Source organism: Sorghum bicolor, chromosome 5 (assembly GCF_000003195.3).
Source record: "Sorghum bicolor cultivar BTx623 chromosome 5, Sorghum_bicolor_NCBIv3, whole genome shotgun sequence".
In the NCBI taxonomy this organism is placed as follows: Eukaryota; Viridiplantae; Streptophyta; class Magnoliopsida; order Poales; family Poaceae; genus Sorghum; species Sorghum bicolor.
This window is the reverse complement of record NC_012874.2, coordinates 3,582,846-3,604,487: the sequence shown is the minus strand read 5'-3', so window position 1 is coordinate 3,604,487 and position 21,642 is coordinate 3,582,846. Positions and strand designations below refer to the sequence as shown.

The 21,642-nt window shown below is 45.4% G+C and overlaps 1 protein-coding gene and 1 long non-coding RNA gene across 3 annotated transcripts; both read left to right on the top strand.

Annotated features, from left to right (window-relative positions):
• Positions 76-15,590, top strand: LOC110435641 (putative disease resistance protein RGA3). The gene is made up of 4 exons (XM_021461409.1): positions 76-527; positions 595-649; positions 12,265-12,368; positions 12,483-15,590. The coding sequence occupies exon 4, from the start codon at positions 12,525-12,527 to the stop codon at positions 15,588-15,590; it is 3,066 nt and encodes a 1,021-aa protein (XP_021317084.1). The 5' UTR covers positions 76-527; positions 595-649; positions 12,265-12,368; positions 12,483-12,524.
• LOC110435711 lies at positions 15,638-17,811 on the top strand. 2 transcript variants are annotated; one of them, XR_002453555.1, is made up of 4 exons: positions 15,638-16,590; positions 16,687-16,798; positions 16,925-17,343; positions 17,490-17,811. It is a non-coding gene; the product is annotated as an uncharacterized LOC110435711 (long non-coding RNA). The 2 variants fall into 2 exon arrangements; XR_002453554.1 differs by lacking the exon at positions 17,490-17,811 and having other exon boundaries at positions 16,925-17,481.

The window sequence follows — 21,642 nt, the reverse complement described above, 5'->3', positions numbered from 1 at the left end:
TGACTCTTGGTTTAGTGAGGCTTAGAGGCAATCCCAGGTAGGTGAAAGGGAGGCTACCAACTTCACATTGGAAGGTTCTTGCAAGGTGCTGCAGCTTTTCAGGATTGGTGTTGATCGGCACCATGAAAGACTTTGCATAGTTGACCCTAAGACCAGTTGAGTCACCAAAGGATTGTAGGAGAGCTTTTAAGGTCCATAGTTGTCTGCCACAGGCTTTTTGAGACTGGCGAACAGTATTTTGACTCCGCGTCTCCGCGGCGGGTTCATCGATGCTATTCGAGACTGGACATCTGACCGACCCACCTACACCTACAGTTGCTGCCCTGGCCCTGCCCTTGCTTAGCAACTTCACAAGGAATAAGCGTCACAAGACTAGCGGCAGCAGCCAGCAGGCAGAGAGGCTCAAGCAGTTGCGCCTTGTTTCCTTGTGCAGCAGATCCAGTTCCGATTTGCCTGCGCGCACACCTTGGTTGGTATTTTGGAGATGCCAGAGGCAAAAGCAGCAGCATATCTCGTCTGAGATCCAGGTATTTTTACACTATCATATTCTACTTGTAACCAAGATTGATTTATGACATCCAGTTTGCACTCCAGCGCCTTCCGCTCCTGCTGCTTAGTGCTTACACCAGTAATTTCAGACTCTTCAGAGGTATAGTACTACAAAGACGCCGTTGATTCTGCTGTACTTGGTACTCTGATTGGTATGTACAGTATGTTCATCTTTACCCTTTGAAGGACCGAAAACGGCGACCAGAGGGGGGGTGAATGAGAGCCTTAAATTTTTCTCTGGAAATATTTTTGGCCGCTGTCCCAAACTCACCGCCAAGCACAAACACGATCCAAAACCAATTTACTCAAGCCAACCGGTGACAAGAGCACTTAGATAAATTTCTTGCAGCAAGAGAAAACTAACGCAACAAACGGAACTTAAATCGGAGCCCAAACGACTAAACTACACATAAAACAGAAAATCAGAGCCAGGAGAAAATAACCTGAAAATCCCCTAGAAAATTGACCATACAAAATAAACTGGAGCTCTCAGCTCTGCACAGCTAGGTGCCCACGAAAGAGAAGTTGCCTCTGCTCAAATCACACACAAGAAAAGCAAATAAACTCACATACACTGATGCCTGAAAAAGATACACAAAAAAAATACACAAGAAATAAAATTCACGTGGTCTGCTCCTCCACCTCTTGAAGTTGTGCGAACACAAACAAAATGGCTCACGATGAGCACTGCTACTAGCTGGATGAGCACAAAGAACAAGGAGTGCTCCTGGTCTGCTTTAAATACTAAAGATGCTCGAACACATGTAAGACAATAATCAGAGATGAAGCTGCACAAACAGAAAATCAACTAGCAAAAACAAGAATGCAGACAGGGTATGCACACGTACTGCAAACAAAGCAGACAAGGAAGCAGCTTGGTCAGGGTCTGCTCTGATTCAAGACCAAAGGGGCGCGTCTGCAGGAGACATGACAAAAATCACATAACACATGCTGAACTGCATCCGAGAGTTGCCGACCAAAAATCAAGCGCATGAACAGGAAGGGGGTGAGCTACCAATTAAAATCTTGTACTCACTAGTGGAGACCTTTGTCAAGACCGGTGGCTTAGATTCAATCCTGGTGCTCCACAAATCGTAACCAGAGAGCAGGCGCCCAAAATAAACCCAGACTACAGCCAGCGGACCCGACGAATGAAGAACAGAACAGAACCAAAAGCTACGAACAGCAACTAGCCTGGAGCGAAAACTAAAGGAACTCCACCAAATCAAAACAACTTGGTCTAAGATCTAGCACAGGTGATCTTCATGATGTTGGTGAGCTATCCCTAGAGAATCATGGCTCGAACCCAACTCAACCTCCGTGAATTGCAGATCTCAGGAAGGAACGCGAAACTTTCCCAAAATAAACGAAAAACACAGTAGAAGTGAAGAACGAAAATCACACGCAAAAGTAATGAATCCCGGAGGACAAATGGAGGATTCGGGCCACCATTCCCAACTCAAAAATCTCAGCACAAACAACACAAATTTTTAGTTCATGACCCTCTACTCAAGAACCAGAAAGGAGAGGGGGGAGCTAAGGGGGGAGAGAGCGGTAGGTGGAGAAAGAGTTGAGGGAGATGGGGGACTCCCTCGGTTTATTTATCAGGCATATTACATATTCCCCAAATGTCCCTAGATATTTTTGAGCGAACTAGCTAGCCCCAGGGGCATTCTAGTCCAACTCGACATGACCTAAATCCGACGGCCATCGTGCCTCCTCATCGGTAGCCTCGCTCCGAAGCGATCTCACCGATGCCGCCACGTGCCATCCGTCCGCATCGGGACCTCCGCCCGGGTTTTGAGGCCCAAACCCGCGAAACCCGCCGCGAGTAGCGTAGCCCGTACGCGTCCCCCGCCGTGTACACTTGCGCTTGTCGATGTCCCAAGTGTCAGCCACCGCAGCTGGCCATCCGGTCGTCTGGTCCGTCGGTCCAAGCCTCACGTCCGCCCTTCACCCCAACCGGTCCGTCAGCACGACACGCCCTACTTGACCTTCACCCGACCGCTGCCACCACATCCAGACTCCACACCTGCACATCACGAAGCCAAGAGACACCGTTTCGACACATAACCCTGTGCCAGGATATCAGTAGAACCACCGAACCAACAACCCACCAAAATGTTGGCATGTTGACAATCGCTCATCACACAACAAGGGTACTCCACAATGGTTATGTAAAAACCATGTGTTCGCAATCTCCCCCTTGATGAGTGCATTGTCAACACCAACACAAAGCCAGAGAAAACCAACTCAAGTGTAAGCTCGAAACGTGTCATTCACAATGAGTAAAGCAAAGCCAACAACTTGGTCCCCAAAGACATGGGCAACGGCTCGACACAACCAAGTAAAACACAACTAGCCCTCAAGAAGAGGCAAACAGGCTCAACACCGCTAGCAAAACTTGAAAAGCCAGAAAACAACTAGACCCTCCAGAAGAGGCAAAGGCTCAACACATCTAGCAAAAGCAACTCAAATGCAACTCCCCCTGAGCAAATGCAATCTCTCTCAAATGAATGCATGTCTCTCTTTTTGTGTGTAACTTTCTCCCCCTTGTTGACACATGCACTTATCAAGATTTTTCTAAGGAGTGCAACTCCCTCTCAAAACATGCTGTGAATGCAAAAAAAAATGCACATATATAAAAGCTTCAGGAGTATAGCAATCAGATTGAAAAGATGCTCTAGGTGGTGCTGTCATGTGTGTAGAGCAATAAGTACAAGTGCTAGCAAATGCTCAAACTGATCAAGTGAAACGAAATATGGCATTTCAGCATTTTTGATCAATTTTAAGCAATTGTAAGAAGGAGTTCACCACTGAAGGTAGCACATAGCAGGTATAAGCAGGAAATCAACCTAGTGCTAACAAGTGTATACAAGGTGAACTACCCCAAGCAGCGTTCATACATCATGTCAAAGACTAACTTTAGACTTGTGTTTTCATCAAATTTTCATTTTATCGGAGTTTGCAGCATATCACAAGGTTTAGTCAAAAACATGTGTGAGTGCGAGAGGTTATCTGTACCATCAAACCAACTTATCGACCATGCCAAGCCTATGTCAAAGACAATCGCAAGCTTAAGACAATGATCTCGGCATCCACTACAAGGCTCAAGTTCATCCATAAGTGCAATTGGAAGCAGTCTCGATACCTTGACGTAGGACAGTACAGACCCATCTCGATCTTTTCTTTTCACTTAGCTTGATCTTCAATTTTTAGCACAAGAATTTACAAGTTGTCCAAGCAAGTGTATAACTCAAGGCATGAGACATAGCAACCTAGCATATAAATGATAGCTCAAGTGATCTGAACACATCCTACACATGCTAGTTGCCAATCACAATGGTGAACAATTTTCAGGTTTCAACAAGTTTACGTCAAGTTCACAAGTTATAAAACATGCTTAGCTCATAACATGCATCAAGTGATAAAAAGGAGCCTAAGCGACAAGCACCATCATGTACATACAAGACATATCACAAAGAGCATAATCTCAATCTAACAACTATAATCATGAAGCTCAAAATACTCTAATATACATGATGAGATGAAATGCAATGCAATATGATACAAAAATAAAATAAAAGCTAAACTAAAAGAAAAAGAAACTAGAATACAAAAACCAAAGTTCCCCTCACTAAAAAGGGAAACAAACTCCAAGCTCCCCTCGCAAGCGAGCAAACTGGGCTTGGTCAAGGGGTTTGGTAAAGATGTCTGCAAGCTGATTTTGGGTATCAACATGGTGTAGGTCAATATCTCCTTTCTCATAGTGATCACGCAGGAAGTGAAAGCGGACATCTATATGCTTGGTTTTTGAGTGGAGGACTGGGTTTTTAGCTACGCTTATGGCACTGGTGCTATCACAAAGCAGAGGCACTCGCCTAAACTCTAACCCAAAGTCTCTCAAAGTGGCTATCATCCAAAGCAACTGGGAGCAGCAAGCAGCAGCAGCAACATACTCGGCTTCTGTGGTGGATTGAGCAACTGAGGATTGCTTGCGAGAGGACCAAGACACAAGAGAAGTCCCAAGAAACTGGCAAGTCCCCGACGTGGACTTGCGCTCAACACGGCAGCCGGCATAATCCGCATCAGAATAGCCGCAAAGAGAAAGAGAGGAGGAAGCTGAAAACCAAAGACCAAGCTCAGGTGTGAAACGAAGGTACCTCAAGATCCGCTTGACGGCTTGTCGATGAGATGTGCGCGGTGAAGACTGAAAGCGCGCACACAAGCAGACCGCGAACTGGATGTCCGGTCTTGTCCCCGTCAGGTACAGCAGCGACCCGATCATGCTTCGGTACTCCTTCTGGTCCACAGCTTCTCCTTCTTCGTCTGCATCCAGGGCCGTCGTGGTTGACATGGGCGTCGAGAGAGGCTTGGCCTCGCCCATATCGAATTTCTTGAGTACGTCCTTGGTGTACTTGCCTTGGTGCACAAACGTCCCTTCTCTAGTTTGCTTGATTTGCAAACCAAGAAAGAACGTTAACTCGCCCATCATGCTCATCTCAAATTCCCTGCTCATAGTTTCTGCAAACTTGCCAACAAGTGCATGAGAAGAGCCACCGAAAATGATATCATCCACGTATATCTGAACCAAAAGAGTATCAGTGCCTTGCTTGAGGAGAAACAAAGTTTTATCAACAGAACCCATTTTAAAATCCTTTGCAAGCAAGAAGGCTTTCAAACGCTCATACCAGGCTCTCGGGGCTTGTTTTAGACCATACAAGGCTTTGTGGAGTTTAAAAACATGGTTAGGAAACTTAGGATTTTCAAAGCCAGGGGGTTGTCTCACATAAACCTCTTCCTCTATATACCCATTCAAGAAAGCACTCTTCACATCCATCTGATACAGCTTGAACCCTTTTGAAGCTGCAAAAGCTAAAAGGATCCTAATGGCTTCTAGACGGGCAACAGGGGCAAAGGTTTCCTCATAGTCTATCCCCTCTTTTTGACAAAAACCCTGAGCTACCAACCTAGCCTTGTTCCTCACTACCACCCCATCTTCACTCTGTTTGTTTTTGAAAACCCACTTGGTACCTATGGGATGGCAATCTGGTGGAAGTGGTACTAAAACCCAAACCTTGTTTCTCTCAAAATTTTCTAGCTCCTCATGCATAGCATTAACCCAATCGGAATTAGATAGTGCGTGTCCAACATCTCGAGGCTCAAAAGAAGCAACAAAAGTAGAATGAGTGAAGTGTGAGATGTGATATGACCTGGACCGCGTGACTCGCTGGTCAATTCCACCAATCATGGTTTGAGGTGGATGGCGACGCTGAATGTGTCGAGGTGCTTCCCTTGAAGAAGTCGCCTCCCCCTCAACTACAGCTAGGGCCTCCTCAGGAACAGCCGGTGTAGGCTGAGGAGGCTGCTCGATCGGACCCCAAGTAGTGGAAGAAGAAGGATCGGGGCCGTCAGCCGAAGTAGTCGTCGAAGACGCGAGAGGGGCAGCCAGTGGTGTCGGCTCGGGATCACCCCAATCAACATCTTCTTCATCGTCCTCAACAAAGATGCTCTCACCAGTCTCCTGATCACCTGCACATTCAAAGACAGGAGAAGAACAAGGCATAGTCTCATCGAATGTGACCTCACAGGTCTCCACGACTCGGTTAGTTTCAAGGTTAAGTACACGATATGCATGAGAATGAGAAGCATAACCAAGAAAAATACCGTCGGAGGACCTAGACTCAAATTTGTCCAAATTACCTTGCTTCAAGATGAAACACTTGCAGCCAAACACCCTGAAGTGACTTACCTTGGGTAGTCTACCAAATCGCAACTCATAAGAAGTCTTTTTCAAGAAGGCTCGAAGAAAGATGCGATTGGAAACATGACAAGCAGTGTTGATCGCCTCGGCCCAATATCTCCTAGGAGTCCTATGCTCATCGAGCATCGTCCTGGCCATCTCAACAAGGGTCCGATTTTTGCGCTCAACAACACCATTTTGCTGGGGAACATAAGGAGAGGAAAACTGGTGCTCGAGACCCAAAGAAGCACAGAAGGTATCAAACTGAGTGTTTTTGAATTCTGTGCCATTGTCACTGCGTATAGCTCTCATGGCATTCTTAGGCAACTCAGTCTGTAACCGAAGAATCAAATCTTGAACATGAGAAAAAGCCTCATCCTTACCCTCCATGAAAAACACCCAAGAGTAGCGAGAAAAGTCATCCACAATCACTAGAACATACCACTTCCCTCCCTCTGACCGAACCCGAGCCGGACCAACTGTGTCCATATGAAGTAGCTCACCGGGTCCCTTGGTCATGACCTGAGTCACCGGAGGGTGAGAAGCGGCAACCATCTTCCCATGACGACAAGGGTGACAAACCAAATCCTTCTCAAATTTCAACTTGGGCAATCCTCGGATTAAGTCAAGTGAGCTCAATCTAGCTAGTAAGTCAAAGCTCAAATGACCAAGTCTCCTATGCCACTTCCAAAGATCAGAGGAGGATCCCGCCACAAGACAACGAGAAGAGCCAAAAGCGTGAGAAAAATCAGCTCGAAAGACACGGCCAAAAGGAACAATCTGACAAACAAGATTTCCCTGAGAATCAAGAACACGAGACAAGCCAGTCTTAAAGCGCACCTCAAAACCATCCTGAAGGAGTTGCGAAACCGAAAGCAAATTGAAATGCAAATTCGAAACCAAAGCAACATCCTTCAAGACAAAACTCTCATTGACCCGAATGGTCCCACGAGAAAGCACCTTACCTTTGCTATTGTCCCCGAATGTGATGTACTCCTTACATTGCACGGGGTCGAGGCTGGAGAACCATTTTGAACTTCCGGTCATGTGGCGCGAACAACCAGAATCAACAAGCCATGTGTTCTCCAGGCCTCTGATCTGCATCAATAGAAAGACATGGGGTGAGCAAATGGCGCAACACTGGGGTTAGTAAACTGTGAAGGATACCAGTGTTGGGTCATTTGCCCTGGAAAAGTGTTAGGAAAAACACCAAGCATGACATGTCCCATTTGAGGAAAGCGATCACCACGAAAGGGAAAACGTGGTCCGCTAGAGCTGTGGGACTGAGAAGCAAAGCCACCGCCACGAGGTTCAAAGTCATATTGATCATGACCTGAACCACATCGGGCACGACCACCACGTGGTGTCGCAAGCTGAGGCCTAGCACCTTGAGGCATTGCACCTCTAGGCCTAGCACTGCGCCTCTGAACAGGCGGCACATGTACGCCATGGGGTGGGCGGTACATGTTCCGGTTGTTCAACTCGTACTCTCGCCGCTCATCTCTCTTCCTCCTAAAGCAAAACTCAACAAGGTGACCATCCCTATGGCAATACTCACAGTGATACCTTACCTCTCTCTTGGGTGGTTGTTGGTTCACTCTCTTGTGGGTATGGTTCACTCTTGGTGGCTTTTTGGCTTTAGGAAGGGGATCCTCAGAGATGTTTGGTAGAGTGTCAAGTGGGTTCCTGAGATGGTTAGGTTTTGGAATCCACACTTGTTTCTGAGGTGGGGATTTTGGAGGTTCTTCAAACACTCCATCTTTGACAGTGGGTTTGGAAGGCTCAGGTGGAGTGAATTTGATCAACTTGGGAGTAGTGGATGGTTTCTCACTTGGGCTCAAACCACTAAACTCACCAACCTTGCCATAAAGATTTTCACCCTTCCCACCTATAGCAAAGCCTACACCCGATGTGCAAGTTCCCCGCCTGAACTGGCTCATCATCATGCCCAACTGTGGCTCACTGCTAGACACCCAGCTCAAGATGGACCGAAGGTATGTGTTGTCTTCCTCGGATCTCATCTTATCATGCCTGCAAGACTCAAGCTCTAGCACCAAACTCTCACAACGTGCACACTTAGCAATAGTGCTATCTGAACTGGCCTTCTCAAGACTAGAGATCTTGGCATTCTTCTCTGCCAGCTCAGATTGCAAGCCCGAGCAGGACTTGCACGCACCCAACAAGACAGGCCTAGCCTTCAGCTCACCATACTCATCAAGCAAAGTAGCATACTTAGATTGCAATTCAGAGAAGTTAGACATATGAACAGCACACTCATCGCACTCTACTTCATCTGACACAACCACAGCACACTCCTTAGCAACCTCAAGCTCCTTAAGCGCCAACTCTAGCTTGTCCTTAAACTCTTTCCTCTCACGGGCAGCACGCTTAAGCAATTTATCTTGACTAATCAAGGTGATATTCATGCTGTCAAGCTCAGCGACAAGGTCATCGACAGAAGGAGGTACCTCGGAGGTGTCGTCGTCGAAGGAGACCTCATCCTTGCTGGCTTTCACCTCTTCATCAATCGCCATGGTGCAGAAGCCTCCGTGAGTGGAGTCGGCGACGAAGCAAAGACCAGTCAGCTTCTCCTCCATCTTCCTCTCGGACTCATCGTCACTCGAGGGAGAAGTGGAGCGGTCATCGCCGGAGTCGTTGTCGAGGTCGCTGAGGGAAGCAAGGAAGGCACGCTCTTGCGCCTTGGCTTTCTTGCGGTACATCTTCTTGAGCGCCTCCTTGTCGAAGCCCTTCTTTGACTTGTACTTCTTGGAGGTGTAGTCGCGCTTGTCCTTGCGCTTGCCGGAGTCGTACTTGTCGGAGGAGTGCTTGTTCTTCTTGGGGCAGTGGGCGACGAAGTGGTCGAGATCTCCACAGTTGTAGCAGCCCACCTTTTGATCACCGCCCCGGCGGCGGTTCAAGCGGTTGTTGTGGAACCGCGAGAACCGGCTGATGATCAACGCCAGCTCGTCATCCCCAAGGGTCTCCAACTGCTCCTCTGAAACAGACACCAAAGAAGACAAGGCAAACGACATCTGTGAAGGGTTAGCTGAAGAACTTGAACTGTTACCTGAGACTAAAGCCATAGTCGGTGCAGAGGGATTCTTGAGCTTGGCTTGAGTCTGGTAGTCAATCTCGGTGGACTTGAGCTTGCTGAACAGCTCGTCCACAGTGATGGTGTCGTAGTTCGAAGACTCGATGATGGCGGACACCTTCACATCCCATACCTTCCGATCTAGGGCATATAGAAGCTTGAGAGCCCTCTCATGATCGTCATAAGGTAGTTGTGCCTTGTTTGCTCGCATCTTGTTAATGATCGTCTGAAAACGAGAAAACATGGCATCGATGGACTCGCCATCAAGCTGAGTGAAGTTCTCATACTCTCTTTTGTACGTCTCATAGAGTCTGGTTTTGACATGGGCTGTACCCTCGTGATAGCTCTGAAGCCTCACCCAGATCTCTCGAGCAGTAGCACAATCAGAGACACGCTCAAACTCAGGAAGCGAAAGACTCGAGAAAAGAACAGATCTTGCTCTGCTATTTGCGTTGTGCCGATCTTTTTGATCTTGCGTGGTTCGAGCACGGGGTTCAAGTACAACGAAAGTAGCATCCTCGCAAATTTCCCAAACTAGCCAATCAATCCCCTGAAGATGTGCAGACATGCGGATCTTCCAATAAGGATAATTTGTCCCATCGAAAAACGGTGGTTTTCCGGAACCACGCTCCATGTCGCCTTCGTGGATCACGGACCGATTAAGGTGGAATGATCCTTAACCGGCTCTGATACCAATTGAAGGACCGAAAACGGCGACCAGAGGGGGGGGTGAATGGGAGCCTTAAATTTTTCTCTGGAAATATTTTTGGCCGCTGTCCCAAACTCACCGCCAAGCATAAACACGATCCAAAACCAATTTACTCAAGCCAACCGGTGACAAGAGCACTTAGATAAATTTCTTGCAGCAAGAGAAAACTAACGCAACAAACGGAACTTAAATCGGAGCCCAAACGACTAAACTACACATAAAACAGAAAATCAGAGCCAGGAGAAAATAACCTGAAAATCCCCTAGAAAATTGACCATAAAAAATAAACTGGAGCTCTCAGCTCTGCACAGCTAGGTGCCCACGAAAGAGAAGTTGCCTCTGCTCAAATCACACACAAGAAAAGCAAATAAACTCACATACTGATGCCTGAAAAAGATACACAAAAAAAATACACAAGAAATAAAATTCACGTGGTCTGCTCCTCCACCTCTTGAAGTTGTGCGAACACAAACAAAATGGCTCACGATGAGCACTGCTACTAGCTGGATGAGCACAAAGAACAAGGAGTGCTCCTGGTCTGCTTTAAATACTAAAGATGCTCGAATACATGGAAGACAATAATCAGAGATGAAGCTGCACAAACAGAAAATCAACTAGCAAAAACAAGAATGCAGACAGGGTATGCACACGTACTGCAAACAAAGCAGACAAGGAAGCAGCTTGGTCAGGGTCTGCTCTGATTCAAGACCAAAGGGGCGCGTCTGCAGGAGACATGACAAAAATCACATAACACATGCTGAACTGCATCCGAGAGTTGCCGACCAAAAATCAAGCGCATGAACAGGAAGGGGGTGAGCTACCAATTAAAATCTTGTACTCACTAGTGGAGACCTTTGTCAAGACCGGTGGCTTAGATTCAATCCTGGTGCTCCACAAATCGTAACCAGAGAGCAGGCGCCCAAAATAAACCCAGACTACAGCCAGCGGATCCGACGAACGAAGAACAGAACAGAACCAAAAGCTACGAACAGCAACTAGCCTGGAGCGAAAACTAAAGGAACTCCACCAAATCAAAACAACTTGGTCTAAGATCTAGCACAGGTGATCTTCATGATGTTGGTGAGCTATCCCTAGAGAATCATGGCTCGAACCCAACTCAACCTCCGTGAATTGCAGATCTCAGGAAGGAACGCGAAACTTTCCCAAAATAAACGAAAAACACAGTAGAAGTGAAGAACGAAAATCACACGCAAAAGTAATGAATCCCGGAGGACAAATGGAGGATTCGGGCCACCATTCCCAACTCAAAAATCTCAGCACAAACAACACAAATTTTTAGTTCATGACCCTCTACTCAAGAACCAGAAAGGAGAGGGGGGAGCTACGGGGGGAGAGAGCGGTAGGTGGAGAAAGAGTTGAGGGAGATGGGGGACTCCCTCGGTTTATTTATCAGGCATATTACATATTCCCCAAATGTCTCTAGATATTTTTGAGCGAACTAGCTAGCCCCAGGGGCATTCTAGTCCAACTCGACATGACCTAAATCCGACGGCCACCGCGCCTCCTCATCGGTAGCCTCGCTCCGAAGCGATCTCACCGATGCCGCCACGTGCCATCCGTCCGCATCGGGACCTCCACCCGGGTTTTGAGGCCCAAACCCGCGAAACCCGCCGCGAGTAGCGTAGCCCGTACGCGTCCCCCGCCGTGTACACTTGCGCTTGTCGATGTCCCAAGTGTCAGCCACCGCAGCTGGCCATCCGGTCGTCTGGTCCGTCGGTCCAAGCCTCACGTCCGCCCTTCACCCCAACCGGTCCGTCAGTACGGCACGCCCTACTTGACCTTCACCCGACCGCTGCCACCACATCCAGACTCCACACCTGCACATCACGAAGCCAAGAGACACCGTTTCGACACATAACCCTGTGCCAGGATATCAGTAGAACCACCGAACCAACAACCCACCAAAATGTTGGCATGTTGACAATCGCTCATCACACAACAAGGGTACTCCACAATGGTTACGTAAAAACCATGTGTTCGCACCCTTGTTAACTTTTTCACCTCGCTAGGCTCTCCCTTTCTTTACTGATGCAAGGCTGGGCTAGTTTATGTTTCTTCAACTCGCTAGGCTCTCCCTTTCTTTACTGCTACCACCAAGTGTTCGTGACAATCCAATTGATATCTTCCCCTTTTGGCTCCTTGTGACGGCAGGGATAAGAAGGCTCTAAAGCTCTGGCTGCAAATTAATTAAGAAGCACTTCATCAGCATTCAACAATCAAGAGGCTACAAGTGTCGGCTACATTTGTTTGCGCAGGTCAGATATATATGGAAAACAGATAATTGCACAAGAAAGTGCTTGCGTTGTATGACTCTTTTGCTTCACACAAAATGCCTGCTTATTTTTTTTTTAAAAAAAAATGAGTTATAGGAAATCTGGGCGAAAGAAGGTGCTCACAGAAACGTGGTTGGTATGGAAGCTGCTGCAGTGTCTGCAGCAGTATCTGGAACGTTGAAGCTTGTGTGCAACAAGTTAGCTCCACTGGTCACCAAAGAGTATAGCTCTATAGTGGGTGTGAAAGAGGACCTCCGGGAACTCCAAGATCTAGCTCAGGAGATCACTAGCCGGCTGGAAGCAGCAGAAGACAGATCTATAGGGGATGCTCCATTTCTGAAAAAGTTGAAAGAAGCTGTTTATGAGGTTGATGATGTTGTGGATGAGTTCCAACTGAAGGCTGAAAAACAAGAAGCTGATGGTGATGGTGGTTTTGTGTCCAGATACCTGTGCACAAAACCAAAATCACTTGTATTTCAATGCAAGGCTGCCAAAAAGATAAAGAAAATCAAGAAGACCTTTGATGACATTGCTAAGCAAATAGCTGTTTTGAATACAGTTGTTGGCCGTGATACTAGAAGCTATATGAACAATACAGTTGTGAACAAGGAAACATTGCCCATTGTGGATGAGGCAGCAGTAATTGGAAGAGATCAAGAGACGGATGATATAATATCTGAGCTGCTAAAGGATGATGACCAACAGAGAATCAAGGTAGTTTCAATAGTTGGACTTGGTGGCTCCGGGAAAACTACCCTGGCTCAGTTGGTTTTCAAAAAACTTGAAACTATGGAGAATAATAATTTTACAGCTAAACTATGGGTTCATGTGTCACAGGAGAAATTTCAACTTGGAAAAATTCTCAAGAAGCTATTTGAAGCTATTTCTGATGAGAGATCCGAAGGACTTCCCTTGATGAATATCGTCAATAGAATATCAGACAGGTTGGCCAACAGGAGGTTTCTGCTTGTATTGGATGATGTTTGGGTTGAAGACTGTAATAAATGGCAACAGTTAATGGTATATTTGAAGAATGGCTCGTCAGGAAGCAGGATTCTACTCACTACTCGTAGTAGAAATGTTGCTACAACAGTCGAGTCGACAGCAGTAATTGACTTGCCATTGTTATCTAAGGATTACAGCTGGCAAGTGTTTCAGCAAAGCTTCGGCAATGCTGTGAAAGATTTGGACTCTGAATTTCAAGAAGTTGGGAAAGAGATTGTGAACAAGTGTGGTGGGTTGCCGCTACCAATTAAAGTTCTTGCAGGCGTTCTCCGTGACAAGAAACGAGTAGAACAATGGCGTGCCATAAAAGATAATAATTTATTAGATGTCGATGATAAAGAACGTCAAGTATCTGCTTGCTTGCGGTTGAGCTATTTTAACTTGCCATCTCATCTAAGGCAGTGTTTCACAATATGTTCAATTTTTCCCAAAGGTCACTTGATTGATAAAGACCAATTGATTGCTCATGATATGATCCCAGAAAGCAGTGTTAACTACTTGGAATATATTGGTGATGACTACTTTAATCATCTTGTGCAAATGTATTTCATACAAGATGTGAAGGAAACATGGGATGGAAGAGTAAGGTGTAAGATGCATGATTTGGTGCATGATCTTGCCCGATTCATTTTGGGTGATGAGATTTCACTTGCTGTGCCAGAGAAGGCAACCAATTTCACAAAGACTTGCAGGTATTTTTCTATGATGGAACAGACAAGACATATTCCACCCAAAAATACATTTCAAAAGGCACGTGCTATGTATATTGCTAAAAATGATAGTTTCATATTTGGAAAGGCATTGAAGAATGCAAAACACTTACGCAGTTTCACTGTGGAAGATATGCATACATCTGCACTGACAGCCATACTACAGACCAAAAATCTAAGAGCCGTACTACAGACCAAAAATCTAAGGTACCTTAACATTTCAGAATTGAAACATGAAACACTTCCTGAGGTTATTTCAGAAATTTGGAGTCTGCAAGCTCTTCATGTAACATCAAGTGACCTTGTCAAGTTACCTGAATCCATTGGTAAGCTGCAGAAGTTGAGAGTGGTCAACTTTTCATACAGTCGGAGTCTAACAGGTTTGCCAGATTCTATTGGCAACTGTGCCATGATTTCTAGCATAGACCTTTCTAGTTGTCTGAAAGTTGCAACTTTACCAAGCTCTATCAGCAGAAATAGAAGGCTAAGGGTATTGAGGCTAGGTCATACCATAATTGAGATGCTACCATCAAGTATCACCACACTGGAAAATCTGGAGTGTTTGGACCTTCAGTACTGTTCTAGGTTGGCTGAGTTGCCTGCAGGCATAGGGAACTTGAAGAAGCTTGTTGTTCTGAACCTGAAAGAATGTGAAAAGTTACGAGCCATTCCAAAAGGGATTGCACAGCTTACTCGACTTGAAACGTTGGGACTATTTGTTATGGGAGAGGATAATGAAAATTATGCACAAATATCAGATCTTGAAAACATTAATAAGATTAGTGGGGAACTAACTATTTGTGGCATTGCACATGGCACAGACCCAGATGTTGAACACAAGGAATGGTTGAAGCAGAAGACAAACTTACAGAACCTGAGACTAGATTGTGCAAGGGATGTGGGGGTGAACTCTGAAAATCAGCTAGACGGGTTGGAACCACCGCCTGGAATTAAAAACCTCAAAATTGTCCATTATTCAGGTCAGGAATCCACAAAGTGGATGTTTCGTTTCCGACTATTGAGCAGGTTGATACTATCAGATTTCCCAAAATTAGAGCGTTTGGAGGGGCTAACAGAGTTGCCTTGTTTGGAAACGCTTGTGCTCGAAGAAATGGCTGCTCTTAAAAGCATAAGCGGAGGTCCATTTCCTTCACTGTCTGTGATATATATGTATGGAATGCCAAATTTGGGTGTAGTTTGGATGGTAACAGAGGGAAGCTTGGCTGACGTGGAAGAGGGGCAACTGCAGATTGGTGATCATCTATCAGTTCTAAGAATATTTGATTGTCCCAAACTGATGGTGATGCCATACTTTCCTTGGTCGCTGAAGCGCCTGCGTTTGGCTAGGAGCAACGTGCAGCTGCTGGGACTGCCAGGCCTAGGCCAAGGATCCTCATTGCCTTCAAGTAGTGCAGGATTGTCTTCTTTTAGTTTCAGCCGCCTAAAGGAGCTTGAACTATATATGCCACCACCAGCAAAAGCAGGATAGGTGGGGAACGTTTCCCCCCCGTTGACCATAAAAAAAAAAAAGCAGGATCGTGTGGATCTGGATGTCAATGGGAGCTGCTGCAGCACTTGACAGCACTGGAGTCATTGGAAATCAAGAGCTGCGATGGCCTAAACGAGCTGCCAGAGAGCATGCGTAGCCTCGTATCCCTCCGAACCCTGAAGATTTCATCATGCTCTGCTCTCTGTATGCTTCCCGAGTGGCTGGGGGAGCTTCGTTATCTGGAAAGTATGGTCATTAGTGAGTGCGGCAGTTTGAGGCCTGCACCATCAGTGCAGCCGCTCAGGGCCCTCAAAGAACTGCGTATTATTCAGAGTGGGTGGGTGGGGGACCTCTGCTCTCCGTCTCTCACAAATCTGCAAATATTGGGAAGTAGTCGTGATGTTCACCAGCTGCCAGAATGTCTCGGAGAACTCGGCTCTCTACAAATGCTCCGCATCAAGGAATTACCCAGGCTGAATAGCCTTCCACAATCTTTGGGGTACCTCACCTCTCTCCAGAAGCTCGAAATAGGATACTGCGATGCACTTGGCCAAATACCTGATTGTGTTGGGGAACTTCGTTCTCTACGCGTATTCAAGATTTTATGTTTGCGGAGCCTGACGTGTGACGTGCCTTCCCCAATCATTGGGGCGCCTCACCTCCCTCCAGGAGCTCGAAATAACAGGCTGCCAGGCACTTGGCCAACTGCCCGAATCGCTGGGTGAACTCCACTCATCCACTGTCTAAGGAAATTCCTGATATGGGACTTGCCTGGCGTGACTTCAGTTCCTGAATCCATGCGCTGCCTCACCTCACTTGAACAGCTTACGATCTCTCACTGCCCGGGCATCAAGTCCTTGCCAGAGTGGATTAAAGGCCTCACTGCTCTGCAGACACTGGAGATCTATTGCTGCCCTGATCTGGAGAGGCGCTGCGAGAGAAGGAAGGGGAAGGACTGGCACCTCATCTCCCACATCCATCATCTGTGGATTAGGAACGAGTAAGATATTCTTGGTCTACAAGCGCTTCAAGTTTTGTTGTGATACTGTTTGCTTTGGGCTTGTACATATGTGCGCATTCTTACTTATGGTTGTAGGATGTACTTGCACCGAGAGTTTTGAGGTATTATTCTATATTTCCAAACGCCATTGTTGTTACTTCTCAAGCCTGCATACCAACAGCATCAACTGATTGCAGCAAACAAAAAGGTAATTCTCCAGTTTCATTGTGCCTCCTTTTTTTTTCTAACACACAAAAAGGGTCCAAGCACCACCCGACAAACATGAAACTCACAGCAGATGCATGTGCAAGGTTAATTTGAACTCTGGTTTCAGGTACACCAGACGTCTCTATATTGATTCATTTGATTGTGGAAGTGGTCAAAATAGAGTGTCAGGCCGTTCCTAATGATGCAAGGTACATGTACAGGGATAACTCTGAACTCCTAAAGTGCTATGGAAATGCTTCGAAGTGTTTTGTTGAAAAAATTCTGCTGCTATTAAATGCTTCAGTTGTGTATTACTAGTTGTTAGAGTCTCTGTTATTTTGCAGCTGAATTTTGGCTGAGTACCCGAAGTCTGCATTGAGAAAAGCAAGCTCTAAAGCTATTTTTTTGTGTGTTTAGGAAAAGATTACTGTGCAGTTCGATTCTGCAAGTATCACGTGCGAGCAGTTAAAACTGTTTTTTTACTTGAGTCTATGTCTATGTGATGTGAGAAATTTTGGTCGACAAGTCAGCAGATTTATATATCAAGTGAGCAACCCAAAAGCTACGGAGCATCAACCTTGGGCTCTGTTTTTGTGTTTTGCAATGAAGAAATGCATCGATTACTGCTCACTGTTTTCATCCTGCTTGTGCTCAAACAAGTTTCTGCATTTTCCTTGCTTCCTCTGTACCAGAGCATCACCTTTGTCCGAACAGGGGATGGGAGAGGAATTGACTTCTAGAATGATTGCTTCTGGGCAGGGGAAGAGACAATTGCTGCTAGATTTCCTTGTCTCTTTTGCCATGCAACAAACATGGCAACCAGCTGAGGAAGGTGCTGCTATTAATATGATTTAGTTTTGTGCTACTAGTTGTTAGAGTCTGTTATTTTGTAGAAAGCTAAGCACCCAAAATTGACATAGAGAAGAGCACTCTGTGAAGCTACCTTTTTTTCAACGTGACCTGTAGCTACTTAATTAAAAAATAATAATCAGTTATCATGTTCATGACAATTGTTTTGCTTTAGTAATTGCACTGCTGTGGATGGATGTAAAAAAAGAAGGAAAACAAATCTAAACGATTTGAGTATGGTTTACTTTTAAATGCATACTAGTTCAGTCGTGTCGTTCACAGCTACTAATTTGTTCTTGTGGAGACAAGTCAACACTTTTACATGCAATGTGAGCAACCCAAAAGCATATGGAGCAAAAACCTCGGGCTCTGTTTTAGTGTTTTACCGCGAAGAAATGCATTAATTAAGGTGATTAAGTCAAACAGGGTATTATCTATTAGGTCAGTCTCAATGGGAGTTTCATGTGTGTTTCATTTGCGTTAAATAGGTTGCCACATAGGCTTTTTTGATGACATGGCAGTGTATTTAAGAAGAGAGAGAAGAAATGAGTTTCATCTAGATGAAACTCTCTTGGCACGATTACCAACTCTCTACGAGTCTTGGAATTAAATGCCTATGAAACTATGAAATGAAACTGTCCATTGAGAGTGGGTGTTTCATCCAAATTTCATTTCATTTCACATGACATGGCAGTGTTGAAAACAACGCCATGAAACTCTCCACTGAGACTGGCCTTAGATATATTAGGCAAGTCTATGTGTGGGTCGTGTGCACCTCCAGAGGTGGTTGTGGCAGCGAGAGCACGGCACCCACCCGGGCAAGTGCAGCCAGACCCGGCGATGGTGAGGAGGGTGGTGCTGGCAACCGTCTTTTCATCGTTCGCGAGACGGAGCTCCTTGAGTGCCAGTATTTCATGGGCTCTGGTGAATGCAGGAAGGATAATGGAGTTGGCGATATCGTCGATGGTGTTGGAGAAGTGAGGATTGAGGCCACGCAAAAGGGCGAGGACGAGCTACGAGTCCTCCACGGGATGGCCTACATCGCGAAGAGCGGCGGCCTTAGTCTTCAGCCGCTGGTAGTACGCCGAGATGGTGCTGTCCCCTTGCACCATGGAGTGGAATTCATTGAGGAGAAAGATGGCGCGTGGCTCCCGGTTGGTGCACAAGATCCCCTCAATGGCCACCCACAGATCGTGGGCAGTTGGATCGGCGTCGTTCATGGTGAGGTCGAGGACGGAGTAGTCAACGGAGCCGGAGATATATGAGAGTAGAGAAAGTTTCATTCCCATAAAACTCTTCTACACTATTTTAAATATATATGTGTTCAAAATTAAGTCATGAAACCTTCATCGTGAATAGCCTAAAAGGCTTCGAGAAGATTCTTGAAAATCGAGCTAGAAGTGGGCCATGATTGGTGTGCGGACTACTATGAAGGCGGATACTGCTCTGTTTGAAAATAGTAATTGACACTTTAGTTGTGTTTGCCAAATAATCTCCCTCACAAACATATGACCAAATGATTTTGTGAAGTACTTTGATTTGATTACAAGAAAATGTGGCACGGTGACAAATTAATATTTGAACTCATAAATATATATATTAGAGAAATATTTGAAGTCAAATCTGAAGTCTGAAAATCACGTCTTGTTCGTTTGGCTGATAAGTCATGATAGAAAGTACTATTGGTTGATTTGTGAGAGAAAACACTGCTGAGTGGCTGACAAATTCGGCTGATAAACTCAAGTAAGGCTCTCTGACAAGTAGAAATCCTCTTAACAAACAGAAATTTCAAGGCCTTATTTAGAAATTCAAAAACTTTTCAAGATTCTCCATCATATTGAATCTTGTGGCACATATATGAAGTATTAAATAAAGATAAAAAAATAATTAATTACAAAGTTTACAAATCTTTTGAATTTAGTTGATCTATAGTTGGAAAATAATTATCAAATACAAATAAAAGTACTATAATATCTGAAAACTTTTCACCACAGAGAACTAAAAAGGCCCAAGGTTCACTGACAAGCCTTGTGGTTCTAGAAACTCCGGATAGTATCGTAACATATAGCAATTAAAAGATTATTACAAAACGAAGTTTGGTACCGCGAAGAAGCTTCTATGCTTTTTGGCTTCCATTTGTCCAGCGTACCGATGGAGTCATTTTTTAAGTCATGATGCCTGATACTCCGATTCTCTTTTGCTTTGATTCTTCATGCGTGTAGAAAAATTTGGCCTTTGCCTGTGTCTGTTCTTTATTGGGGCGGCAGGCGGCTGCTAAAGGCCAAAAGAAAACGATGACCGACCCGTTGACGACCATATCAAACCAAATGCAGCTAGCTGGGTAGGAAGGAGGATTTTGCTTTGTTTGAATCGCCAGTGGAATAGGATTATTCAGTTTACCTTTTCAAATCAGGCCCCAGTGCTGCTGTCATGTCTTGCGCACTACGCATGCATAGCCATATCATTTTCCCCTTCAAATTCCAAACTATTATTAGTGATGATATATCGGATTAACAATTGCAGCTTCTCTCTGAAAATTAAAGGATACGGACGAAAAAAATCAGTGTCAGCGAATGTTCAAAACATGGGAAATCGAGTTGCAGACTGCAGAGCGACCGACAGGAGGTGAATCCGTGAATGTGACGACCCAAAAGTCAAACAAGGCAAGCTTTCACTTTCATGTTCAGGAACAAGTCACGGAAGCCTGCTGTGCACACTCAAGGTTGAGTGGGACTGTGCTGGCTGATCCCAGATTATATTCAGGAACAAGGCAAACTTTCACTTTCATGTTACAGTCCTTAGGCCTTGTTTAGTTTCCAAAAATTTTCAAGATTCTCCGTCACTTCGAATCTTGCGACACATGCATGATGCATTAAATATACATGAAAATAAAAACTAATTGTACAATTTGTCTGTAAATCGCGAGACGAATCTTTTAAGCCTAGTTACTCCATGATTGGACAATGTTTGTCAAATAAAAACGAAAATGCTACAGTGTCGAAATCTAAAAAATTTTGGGAACTGAACAAAATTTGTGTTCCTTCCTTCAGTTCAGACACGATACAAGAACAAGAGCAGAGGGAGATGTGGTGGATATAATTGGCTAATTGCCATTGCAATAGTTGTCTCATTGCTTATAATTGCCACTTATGTGTATGAACACATACACATAGTTGATATGTACCCATCTGCGAGTGAGAGTGGTTGTCAATGAGATGATCGAAGCCTTAGTTAAGTGTGTGTCAGACTAACCATGGCGTGAGTGAGTTGTATGTGCAATATGTGTCTTGACTTCATGACGTGGAGGTGTTGAGCGTGAATGGTTGACAACAATGGAGAAGGTCAAGCGAGGAGTTCTTTCGTGCATGATGTGCCAGGAGCAGTGCAGGGCAGACGAGAAGGCTTGGATCGAGGGCTAAAGGATGGATCGTGGACACCTAGCACTTGGACACGTCGATAAGCAAGTATACATGCAAAGATGGTGATGGAGATGGTGTTGACCAAAGTCAAGAAAACGATCTAATCAAGTCAAAGCGGGTGCACAAGCACTTGGTGATTGGTCGGCCGAGAATGAATGGGACAAGCATTGACACCATGGAGAAGGCATGTCGGCTATGCGACTCCAAGTAGATTTGGTGGTTTAGGCCTCAAAACCAAGGATGGTAGGTTTGCTCGGTTTGGGCCTCAAAATCTGAGGATCTTGGACGCATGTGGCATCATTAGAGAGCGTGTGTCGAGGCAAAGTGACTTTAGAAAGGGCTCATAGTTGTCCGATGTATGGAAATCAGTTTTGACCATTTCGCCCTTGTGGCTAAGTGGTTCAAGACTAAACCTAGGGGCACTCTTGGAATTTTATAATAGCCATATGGTATAGTGGTTGCCTAGGACAGGAATCTCTTCCACCCCAAAGTTATTTCCTTAGGCTAGCCAAGTGTTTCTTCCGAGGGAGATTAGAAGTAGAGAGAGATAAGCACCTCTTGCTTAGTTTTCCATCTC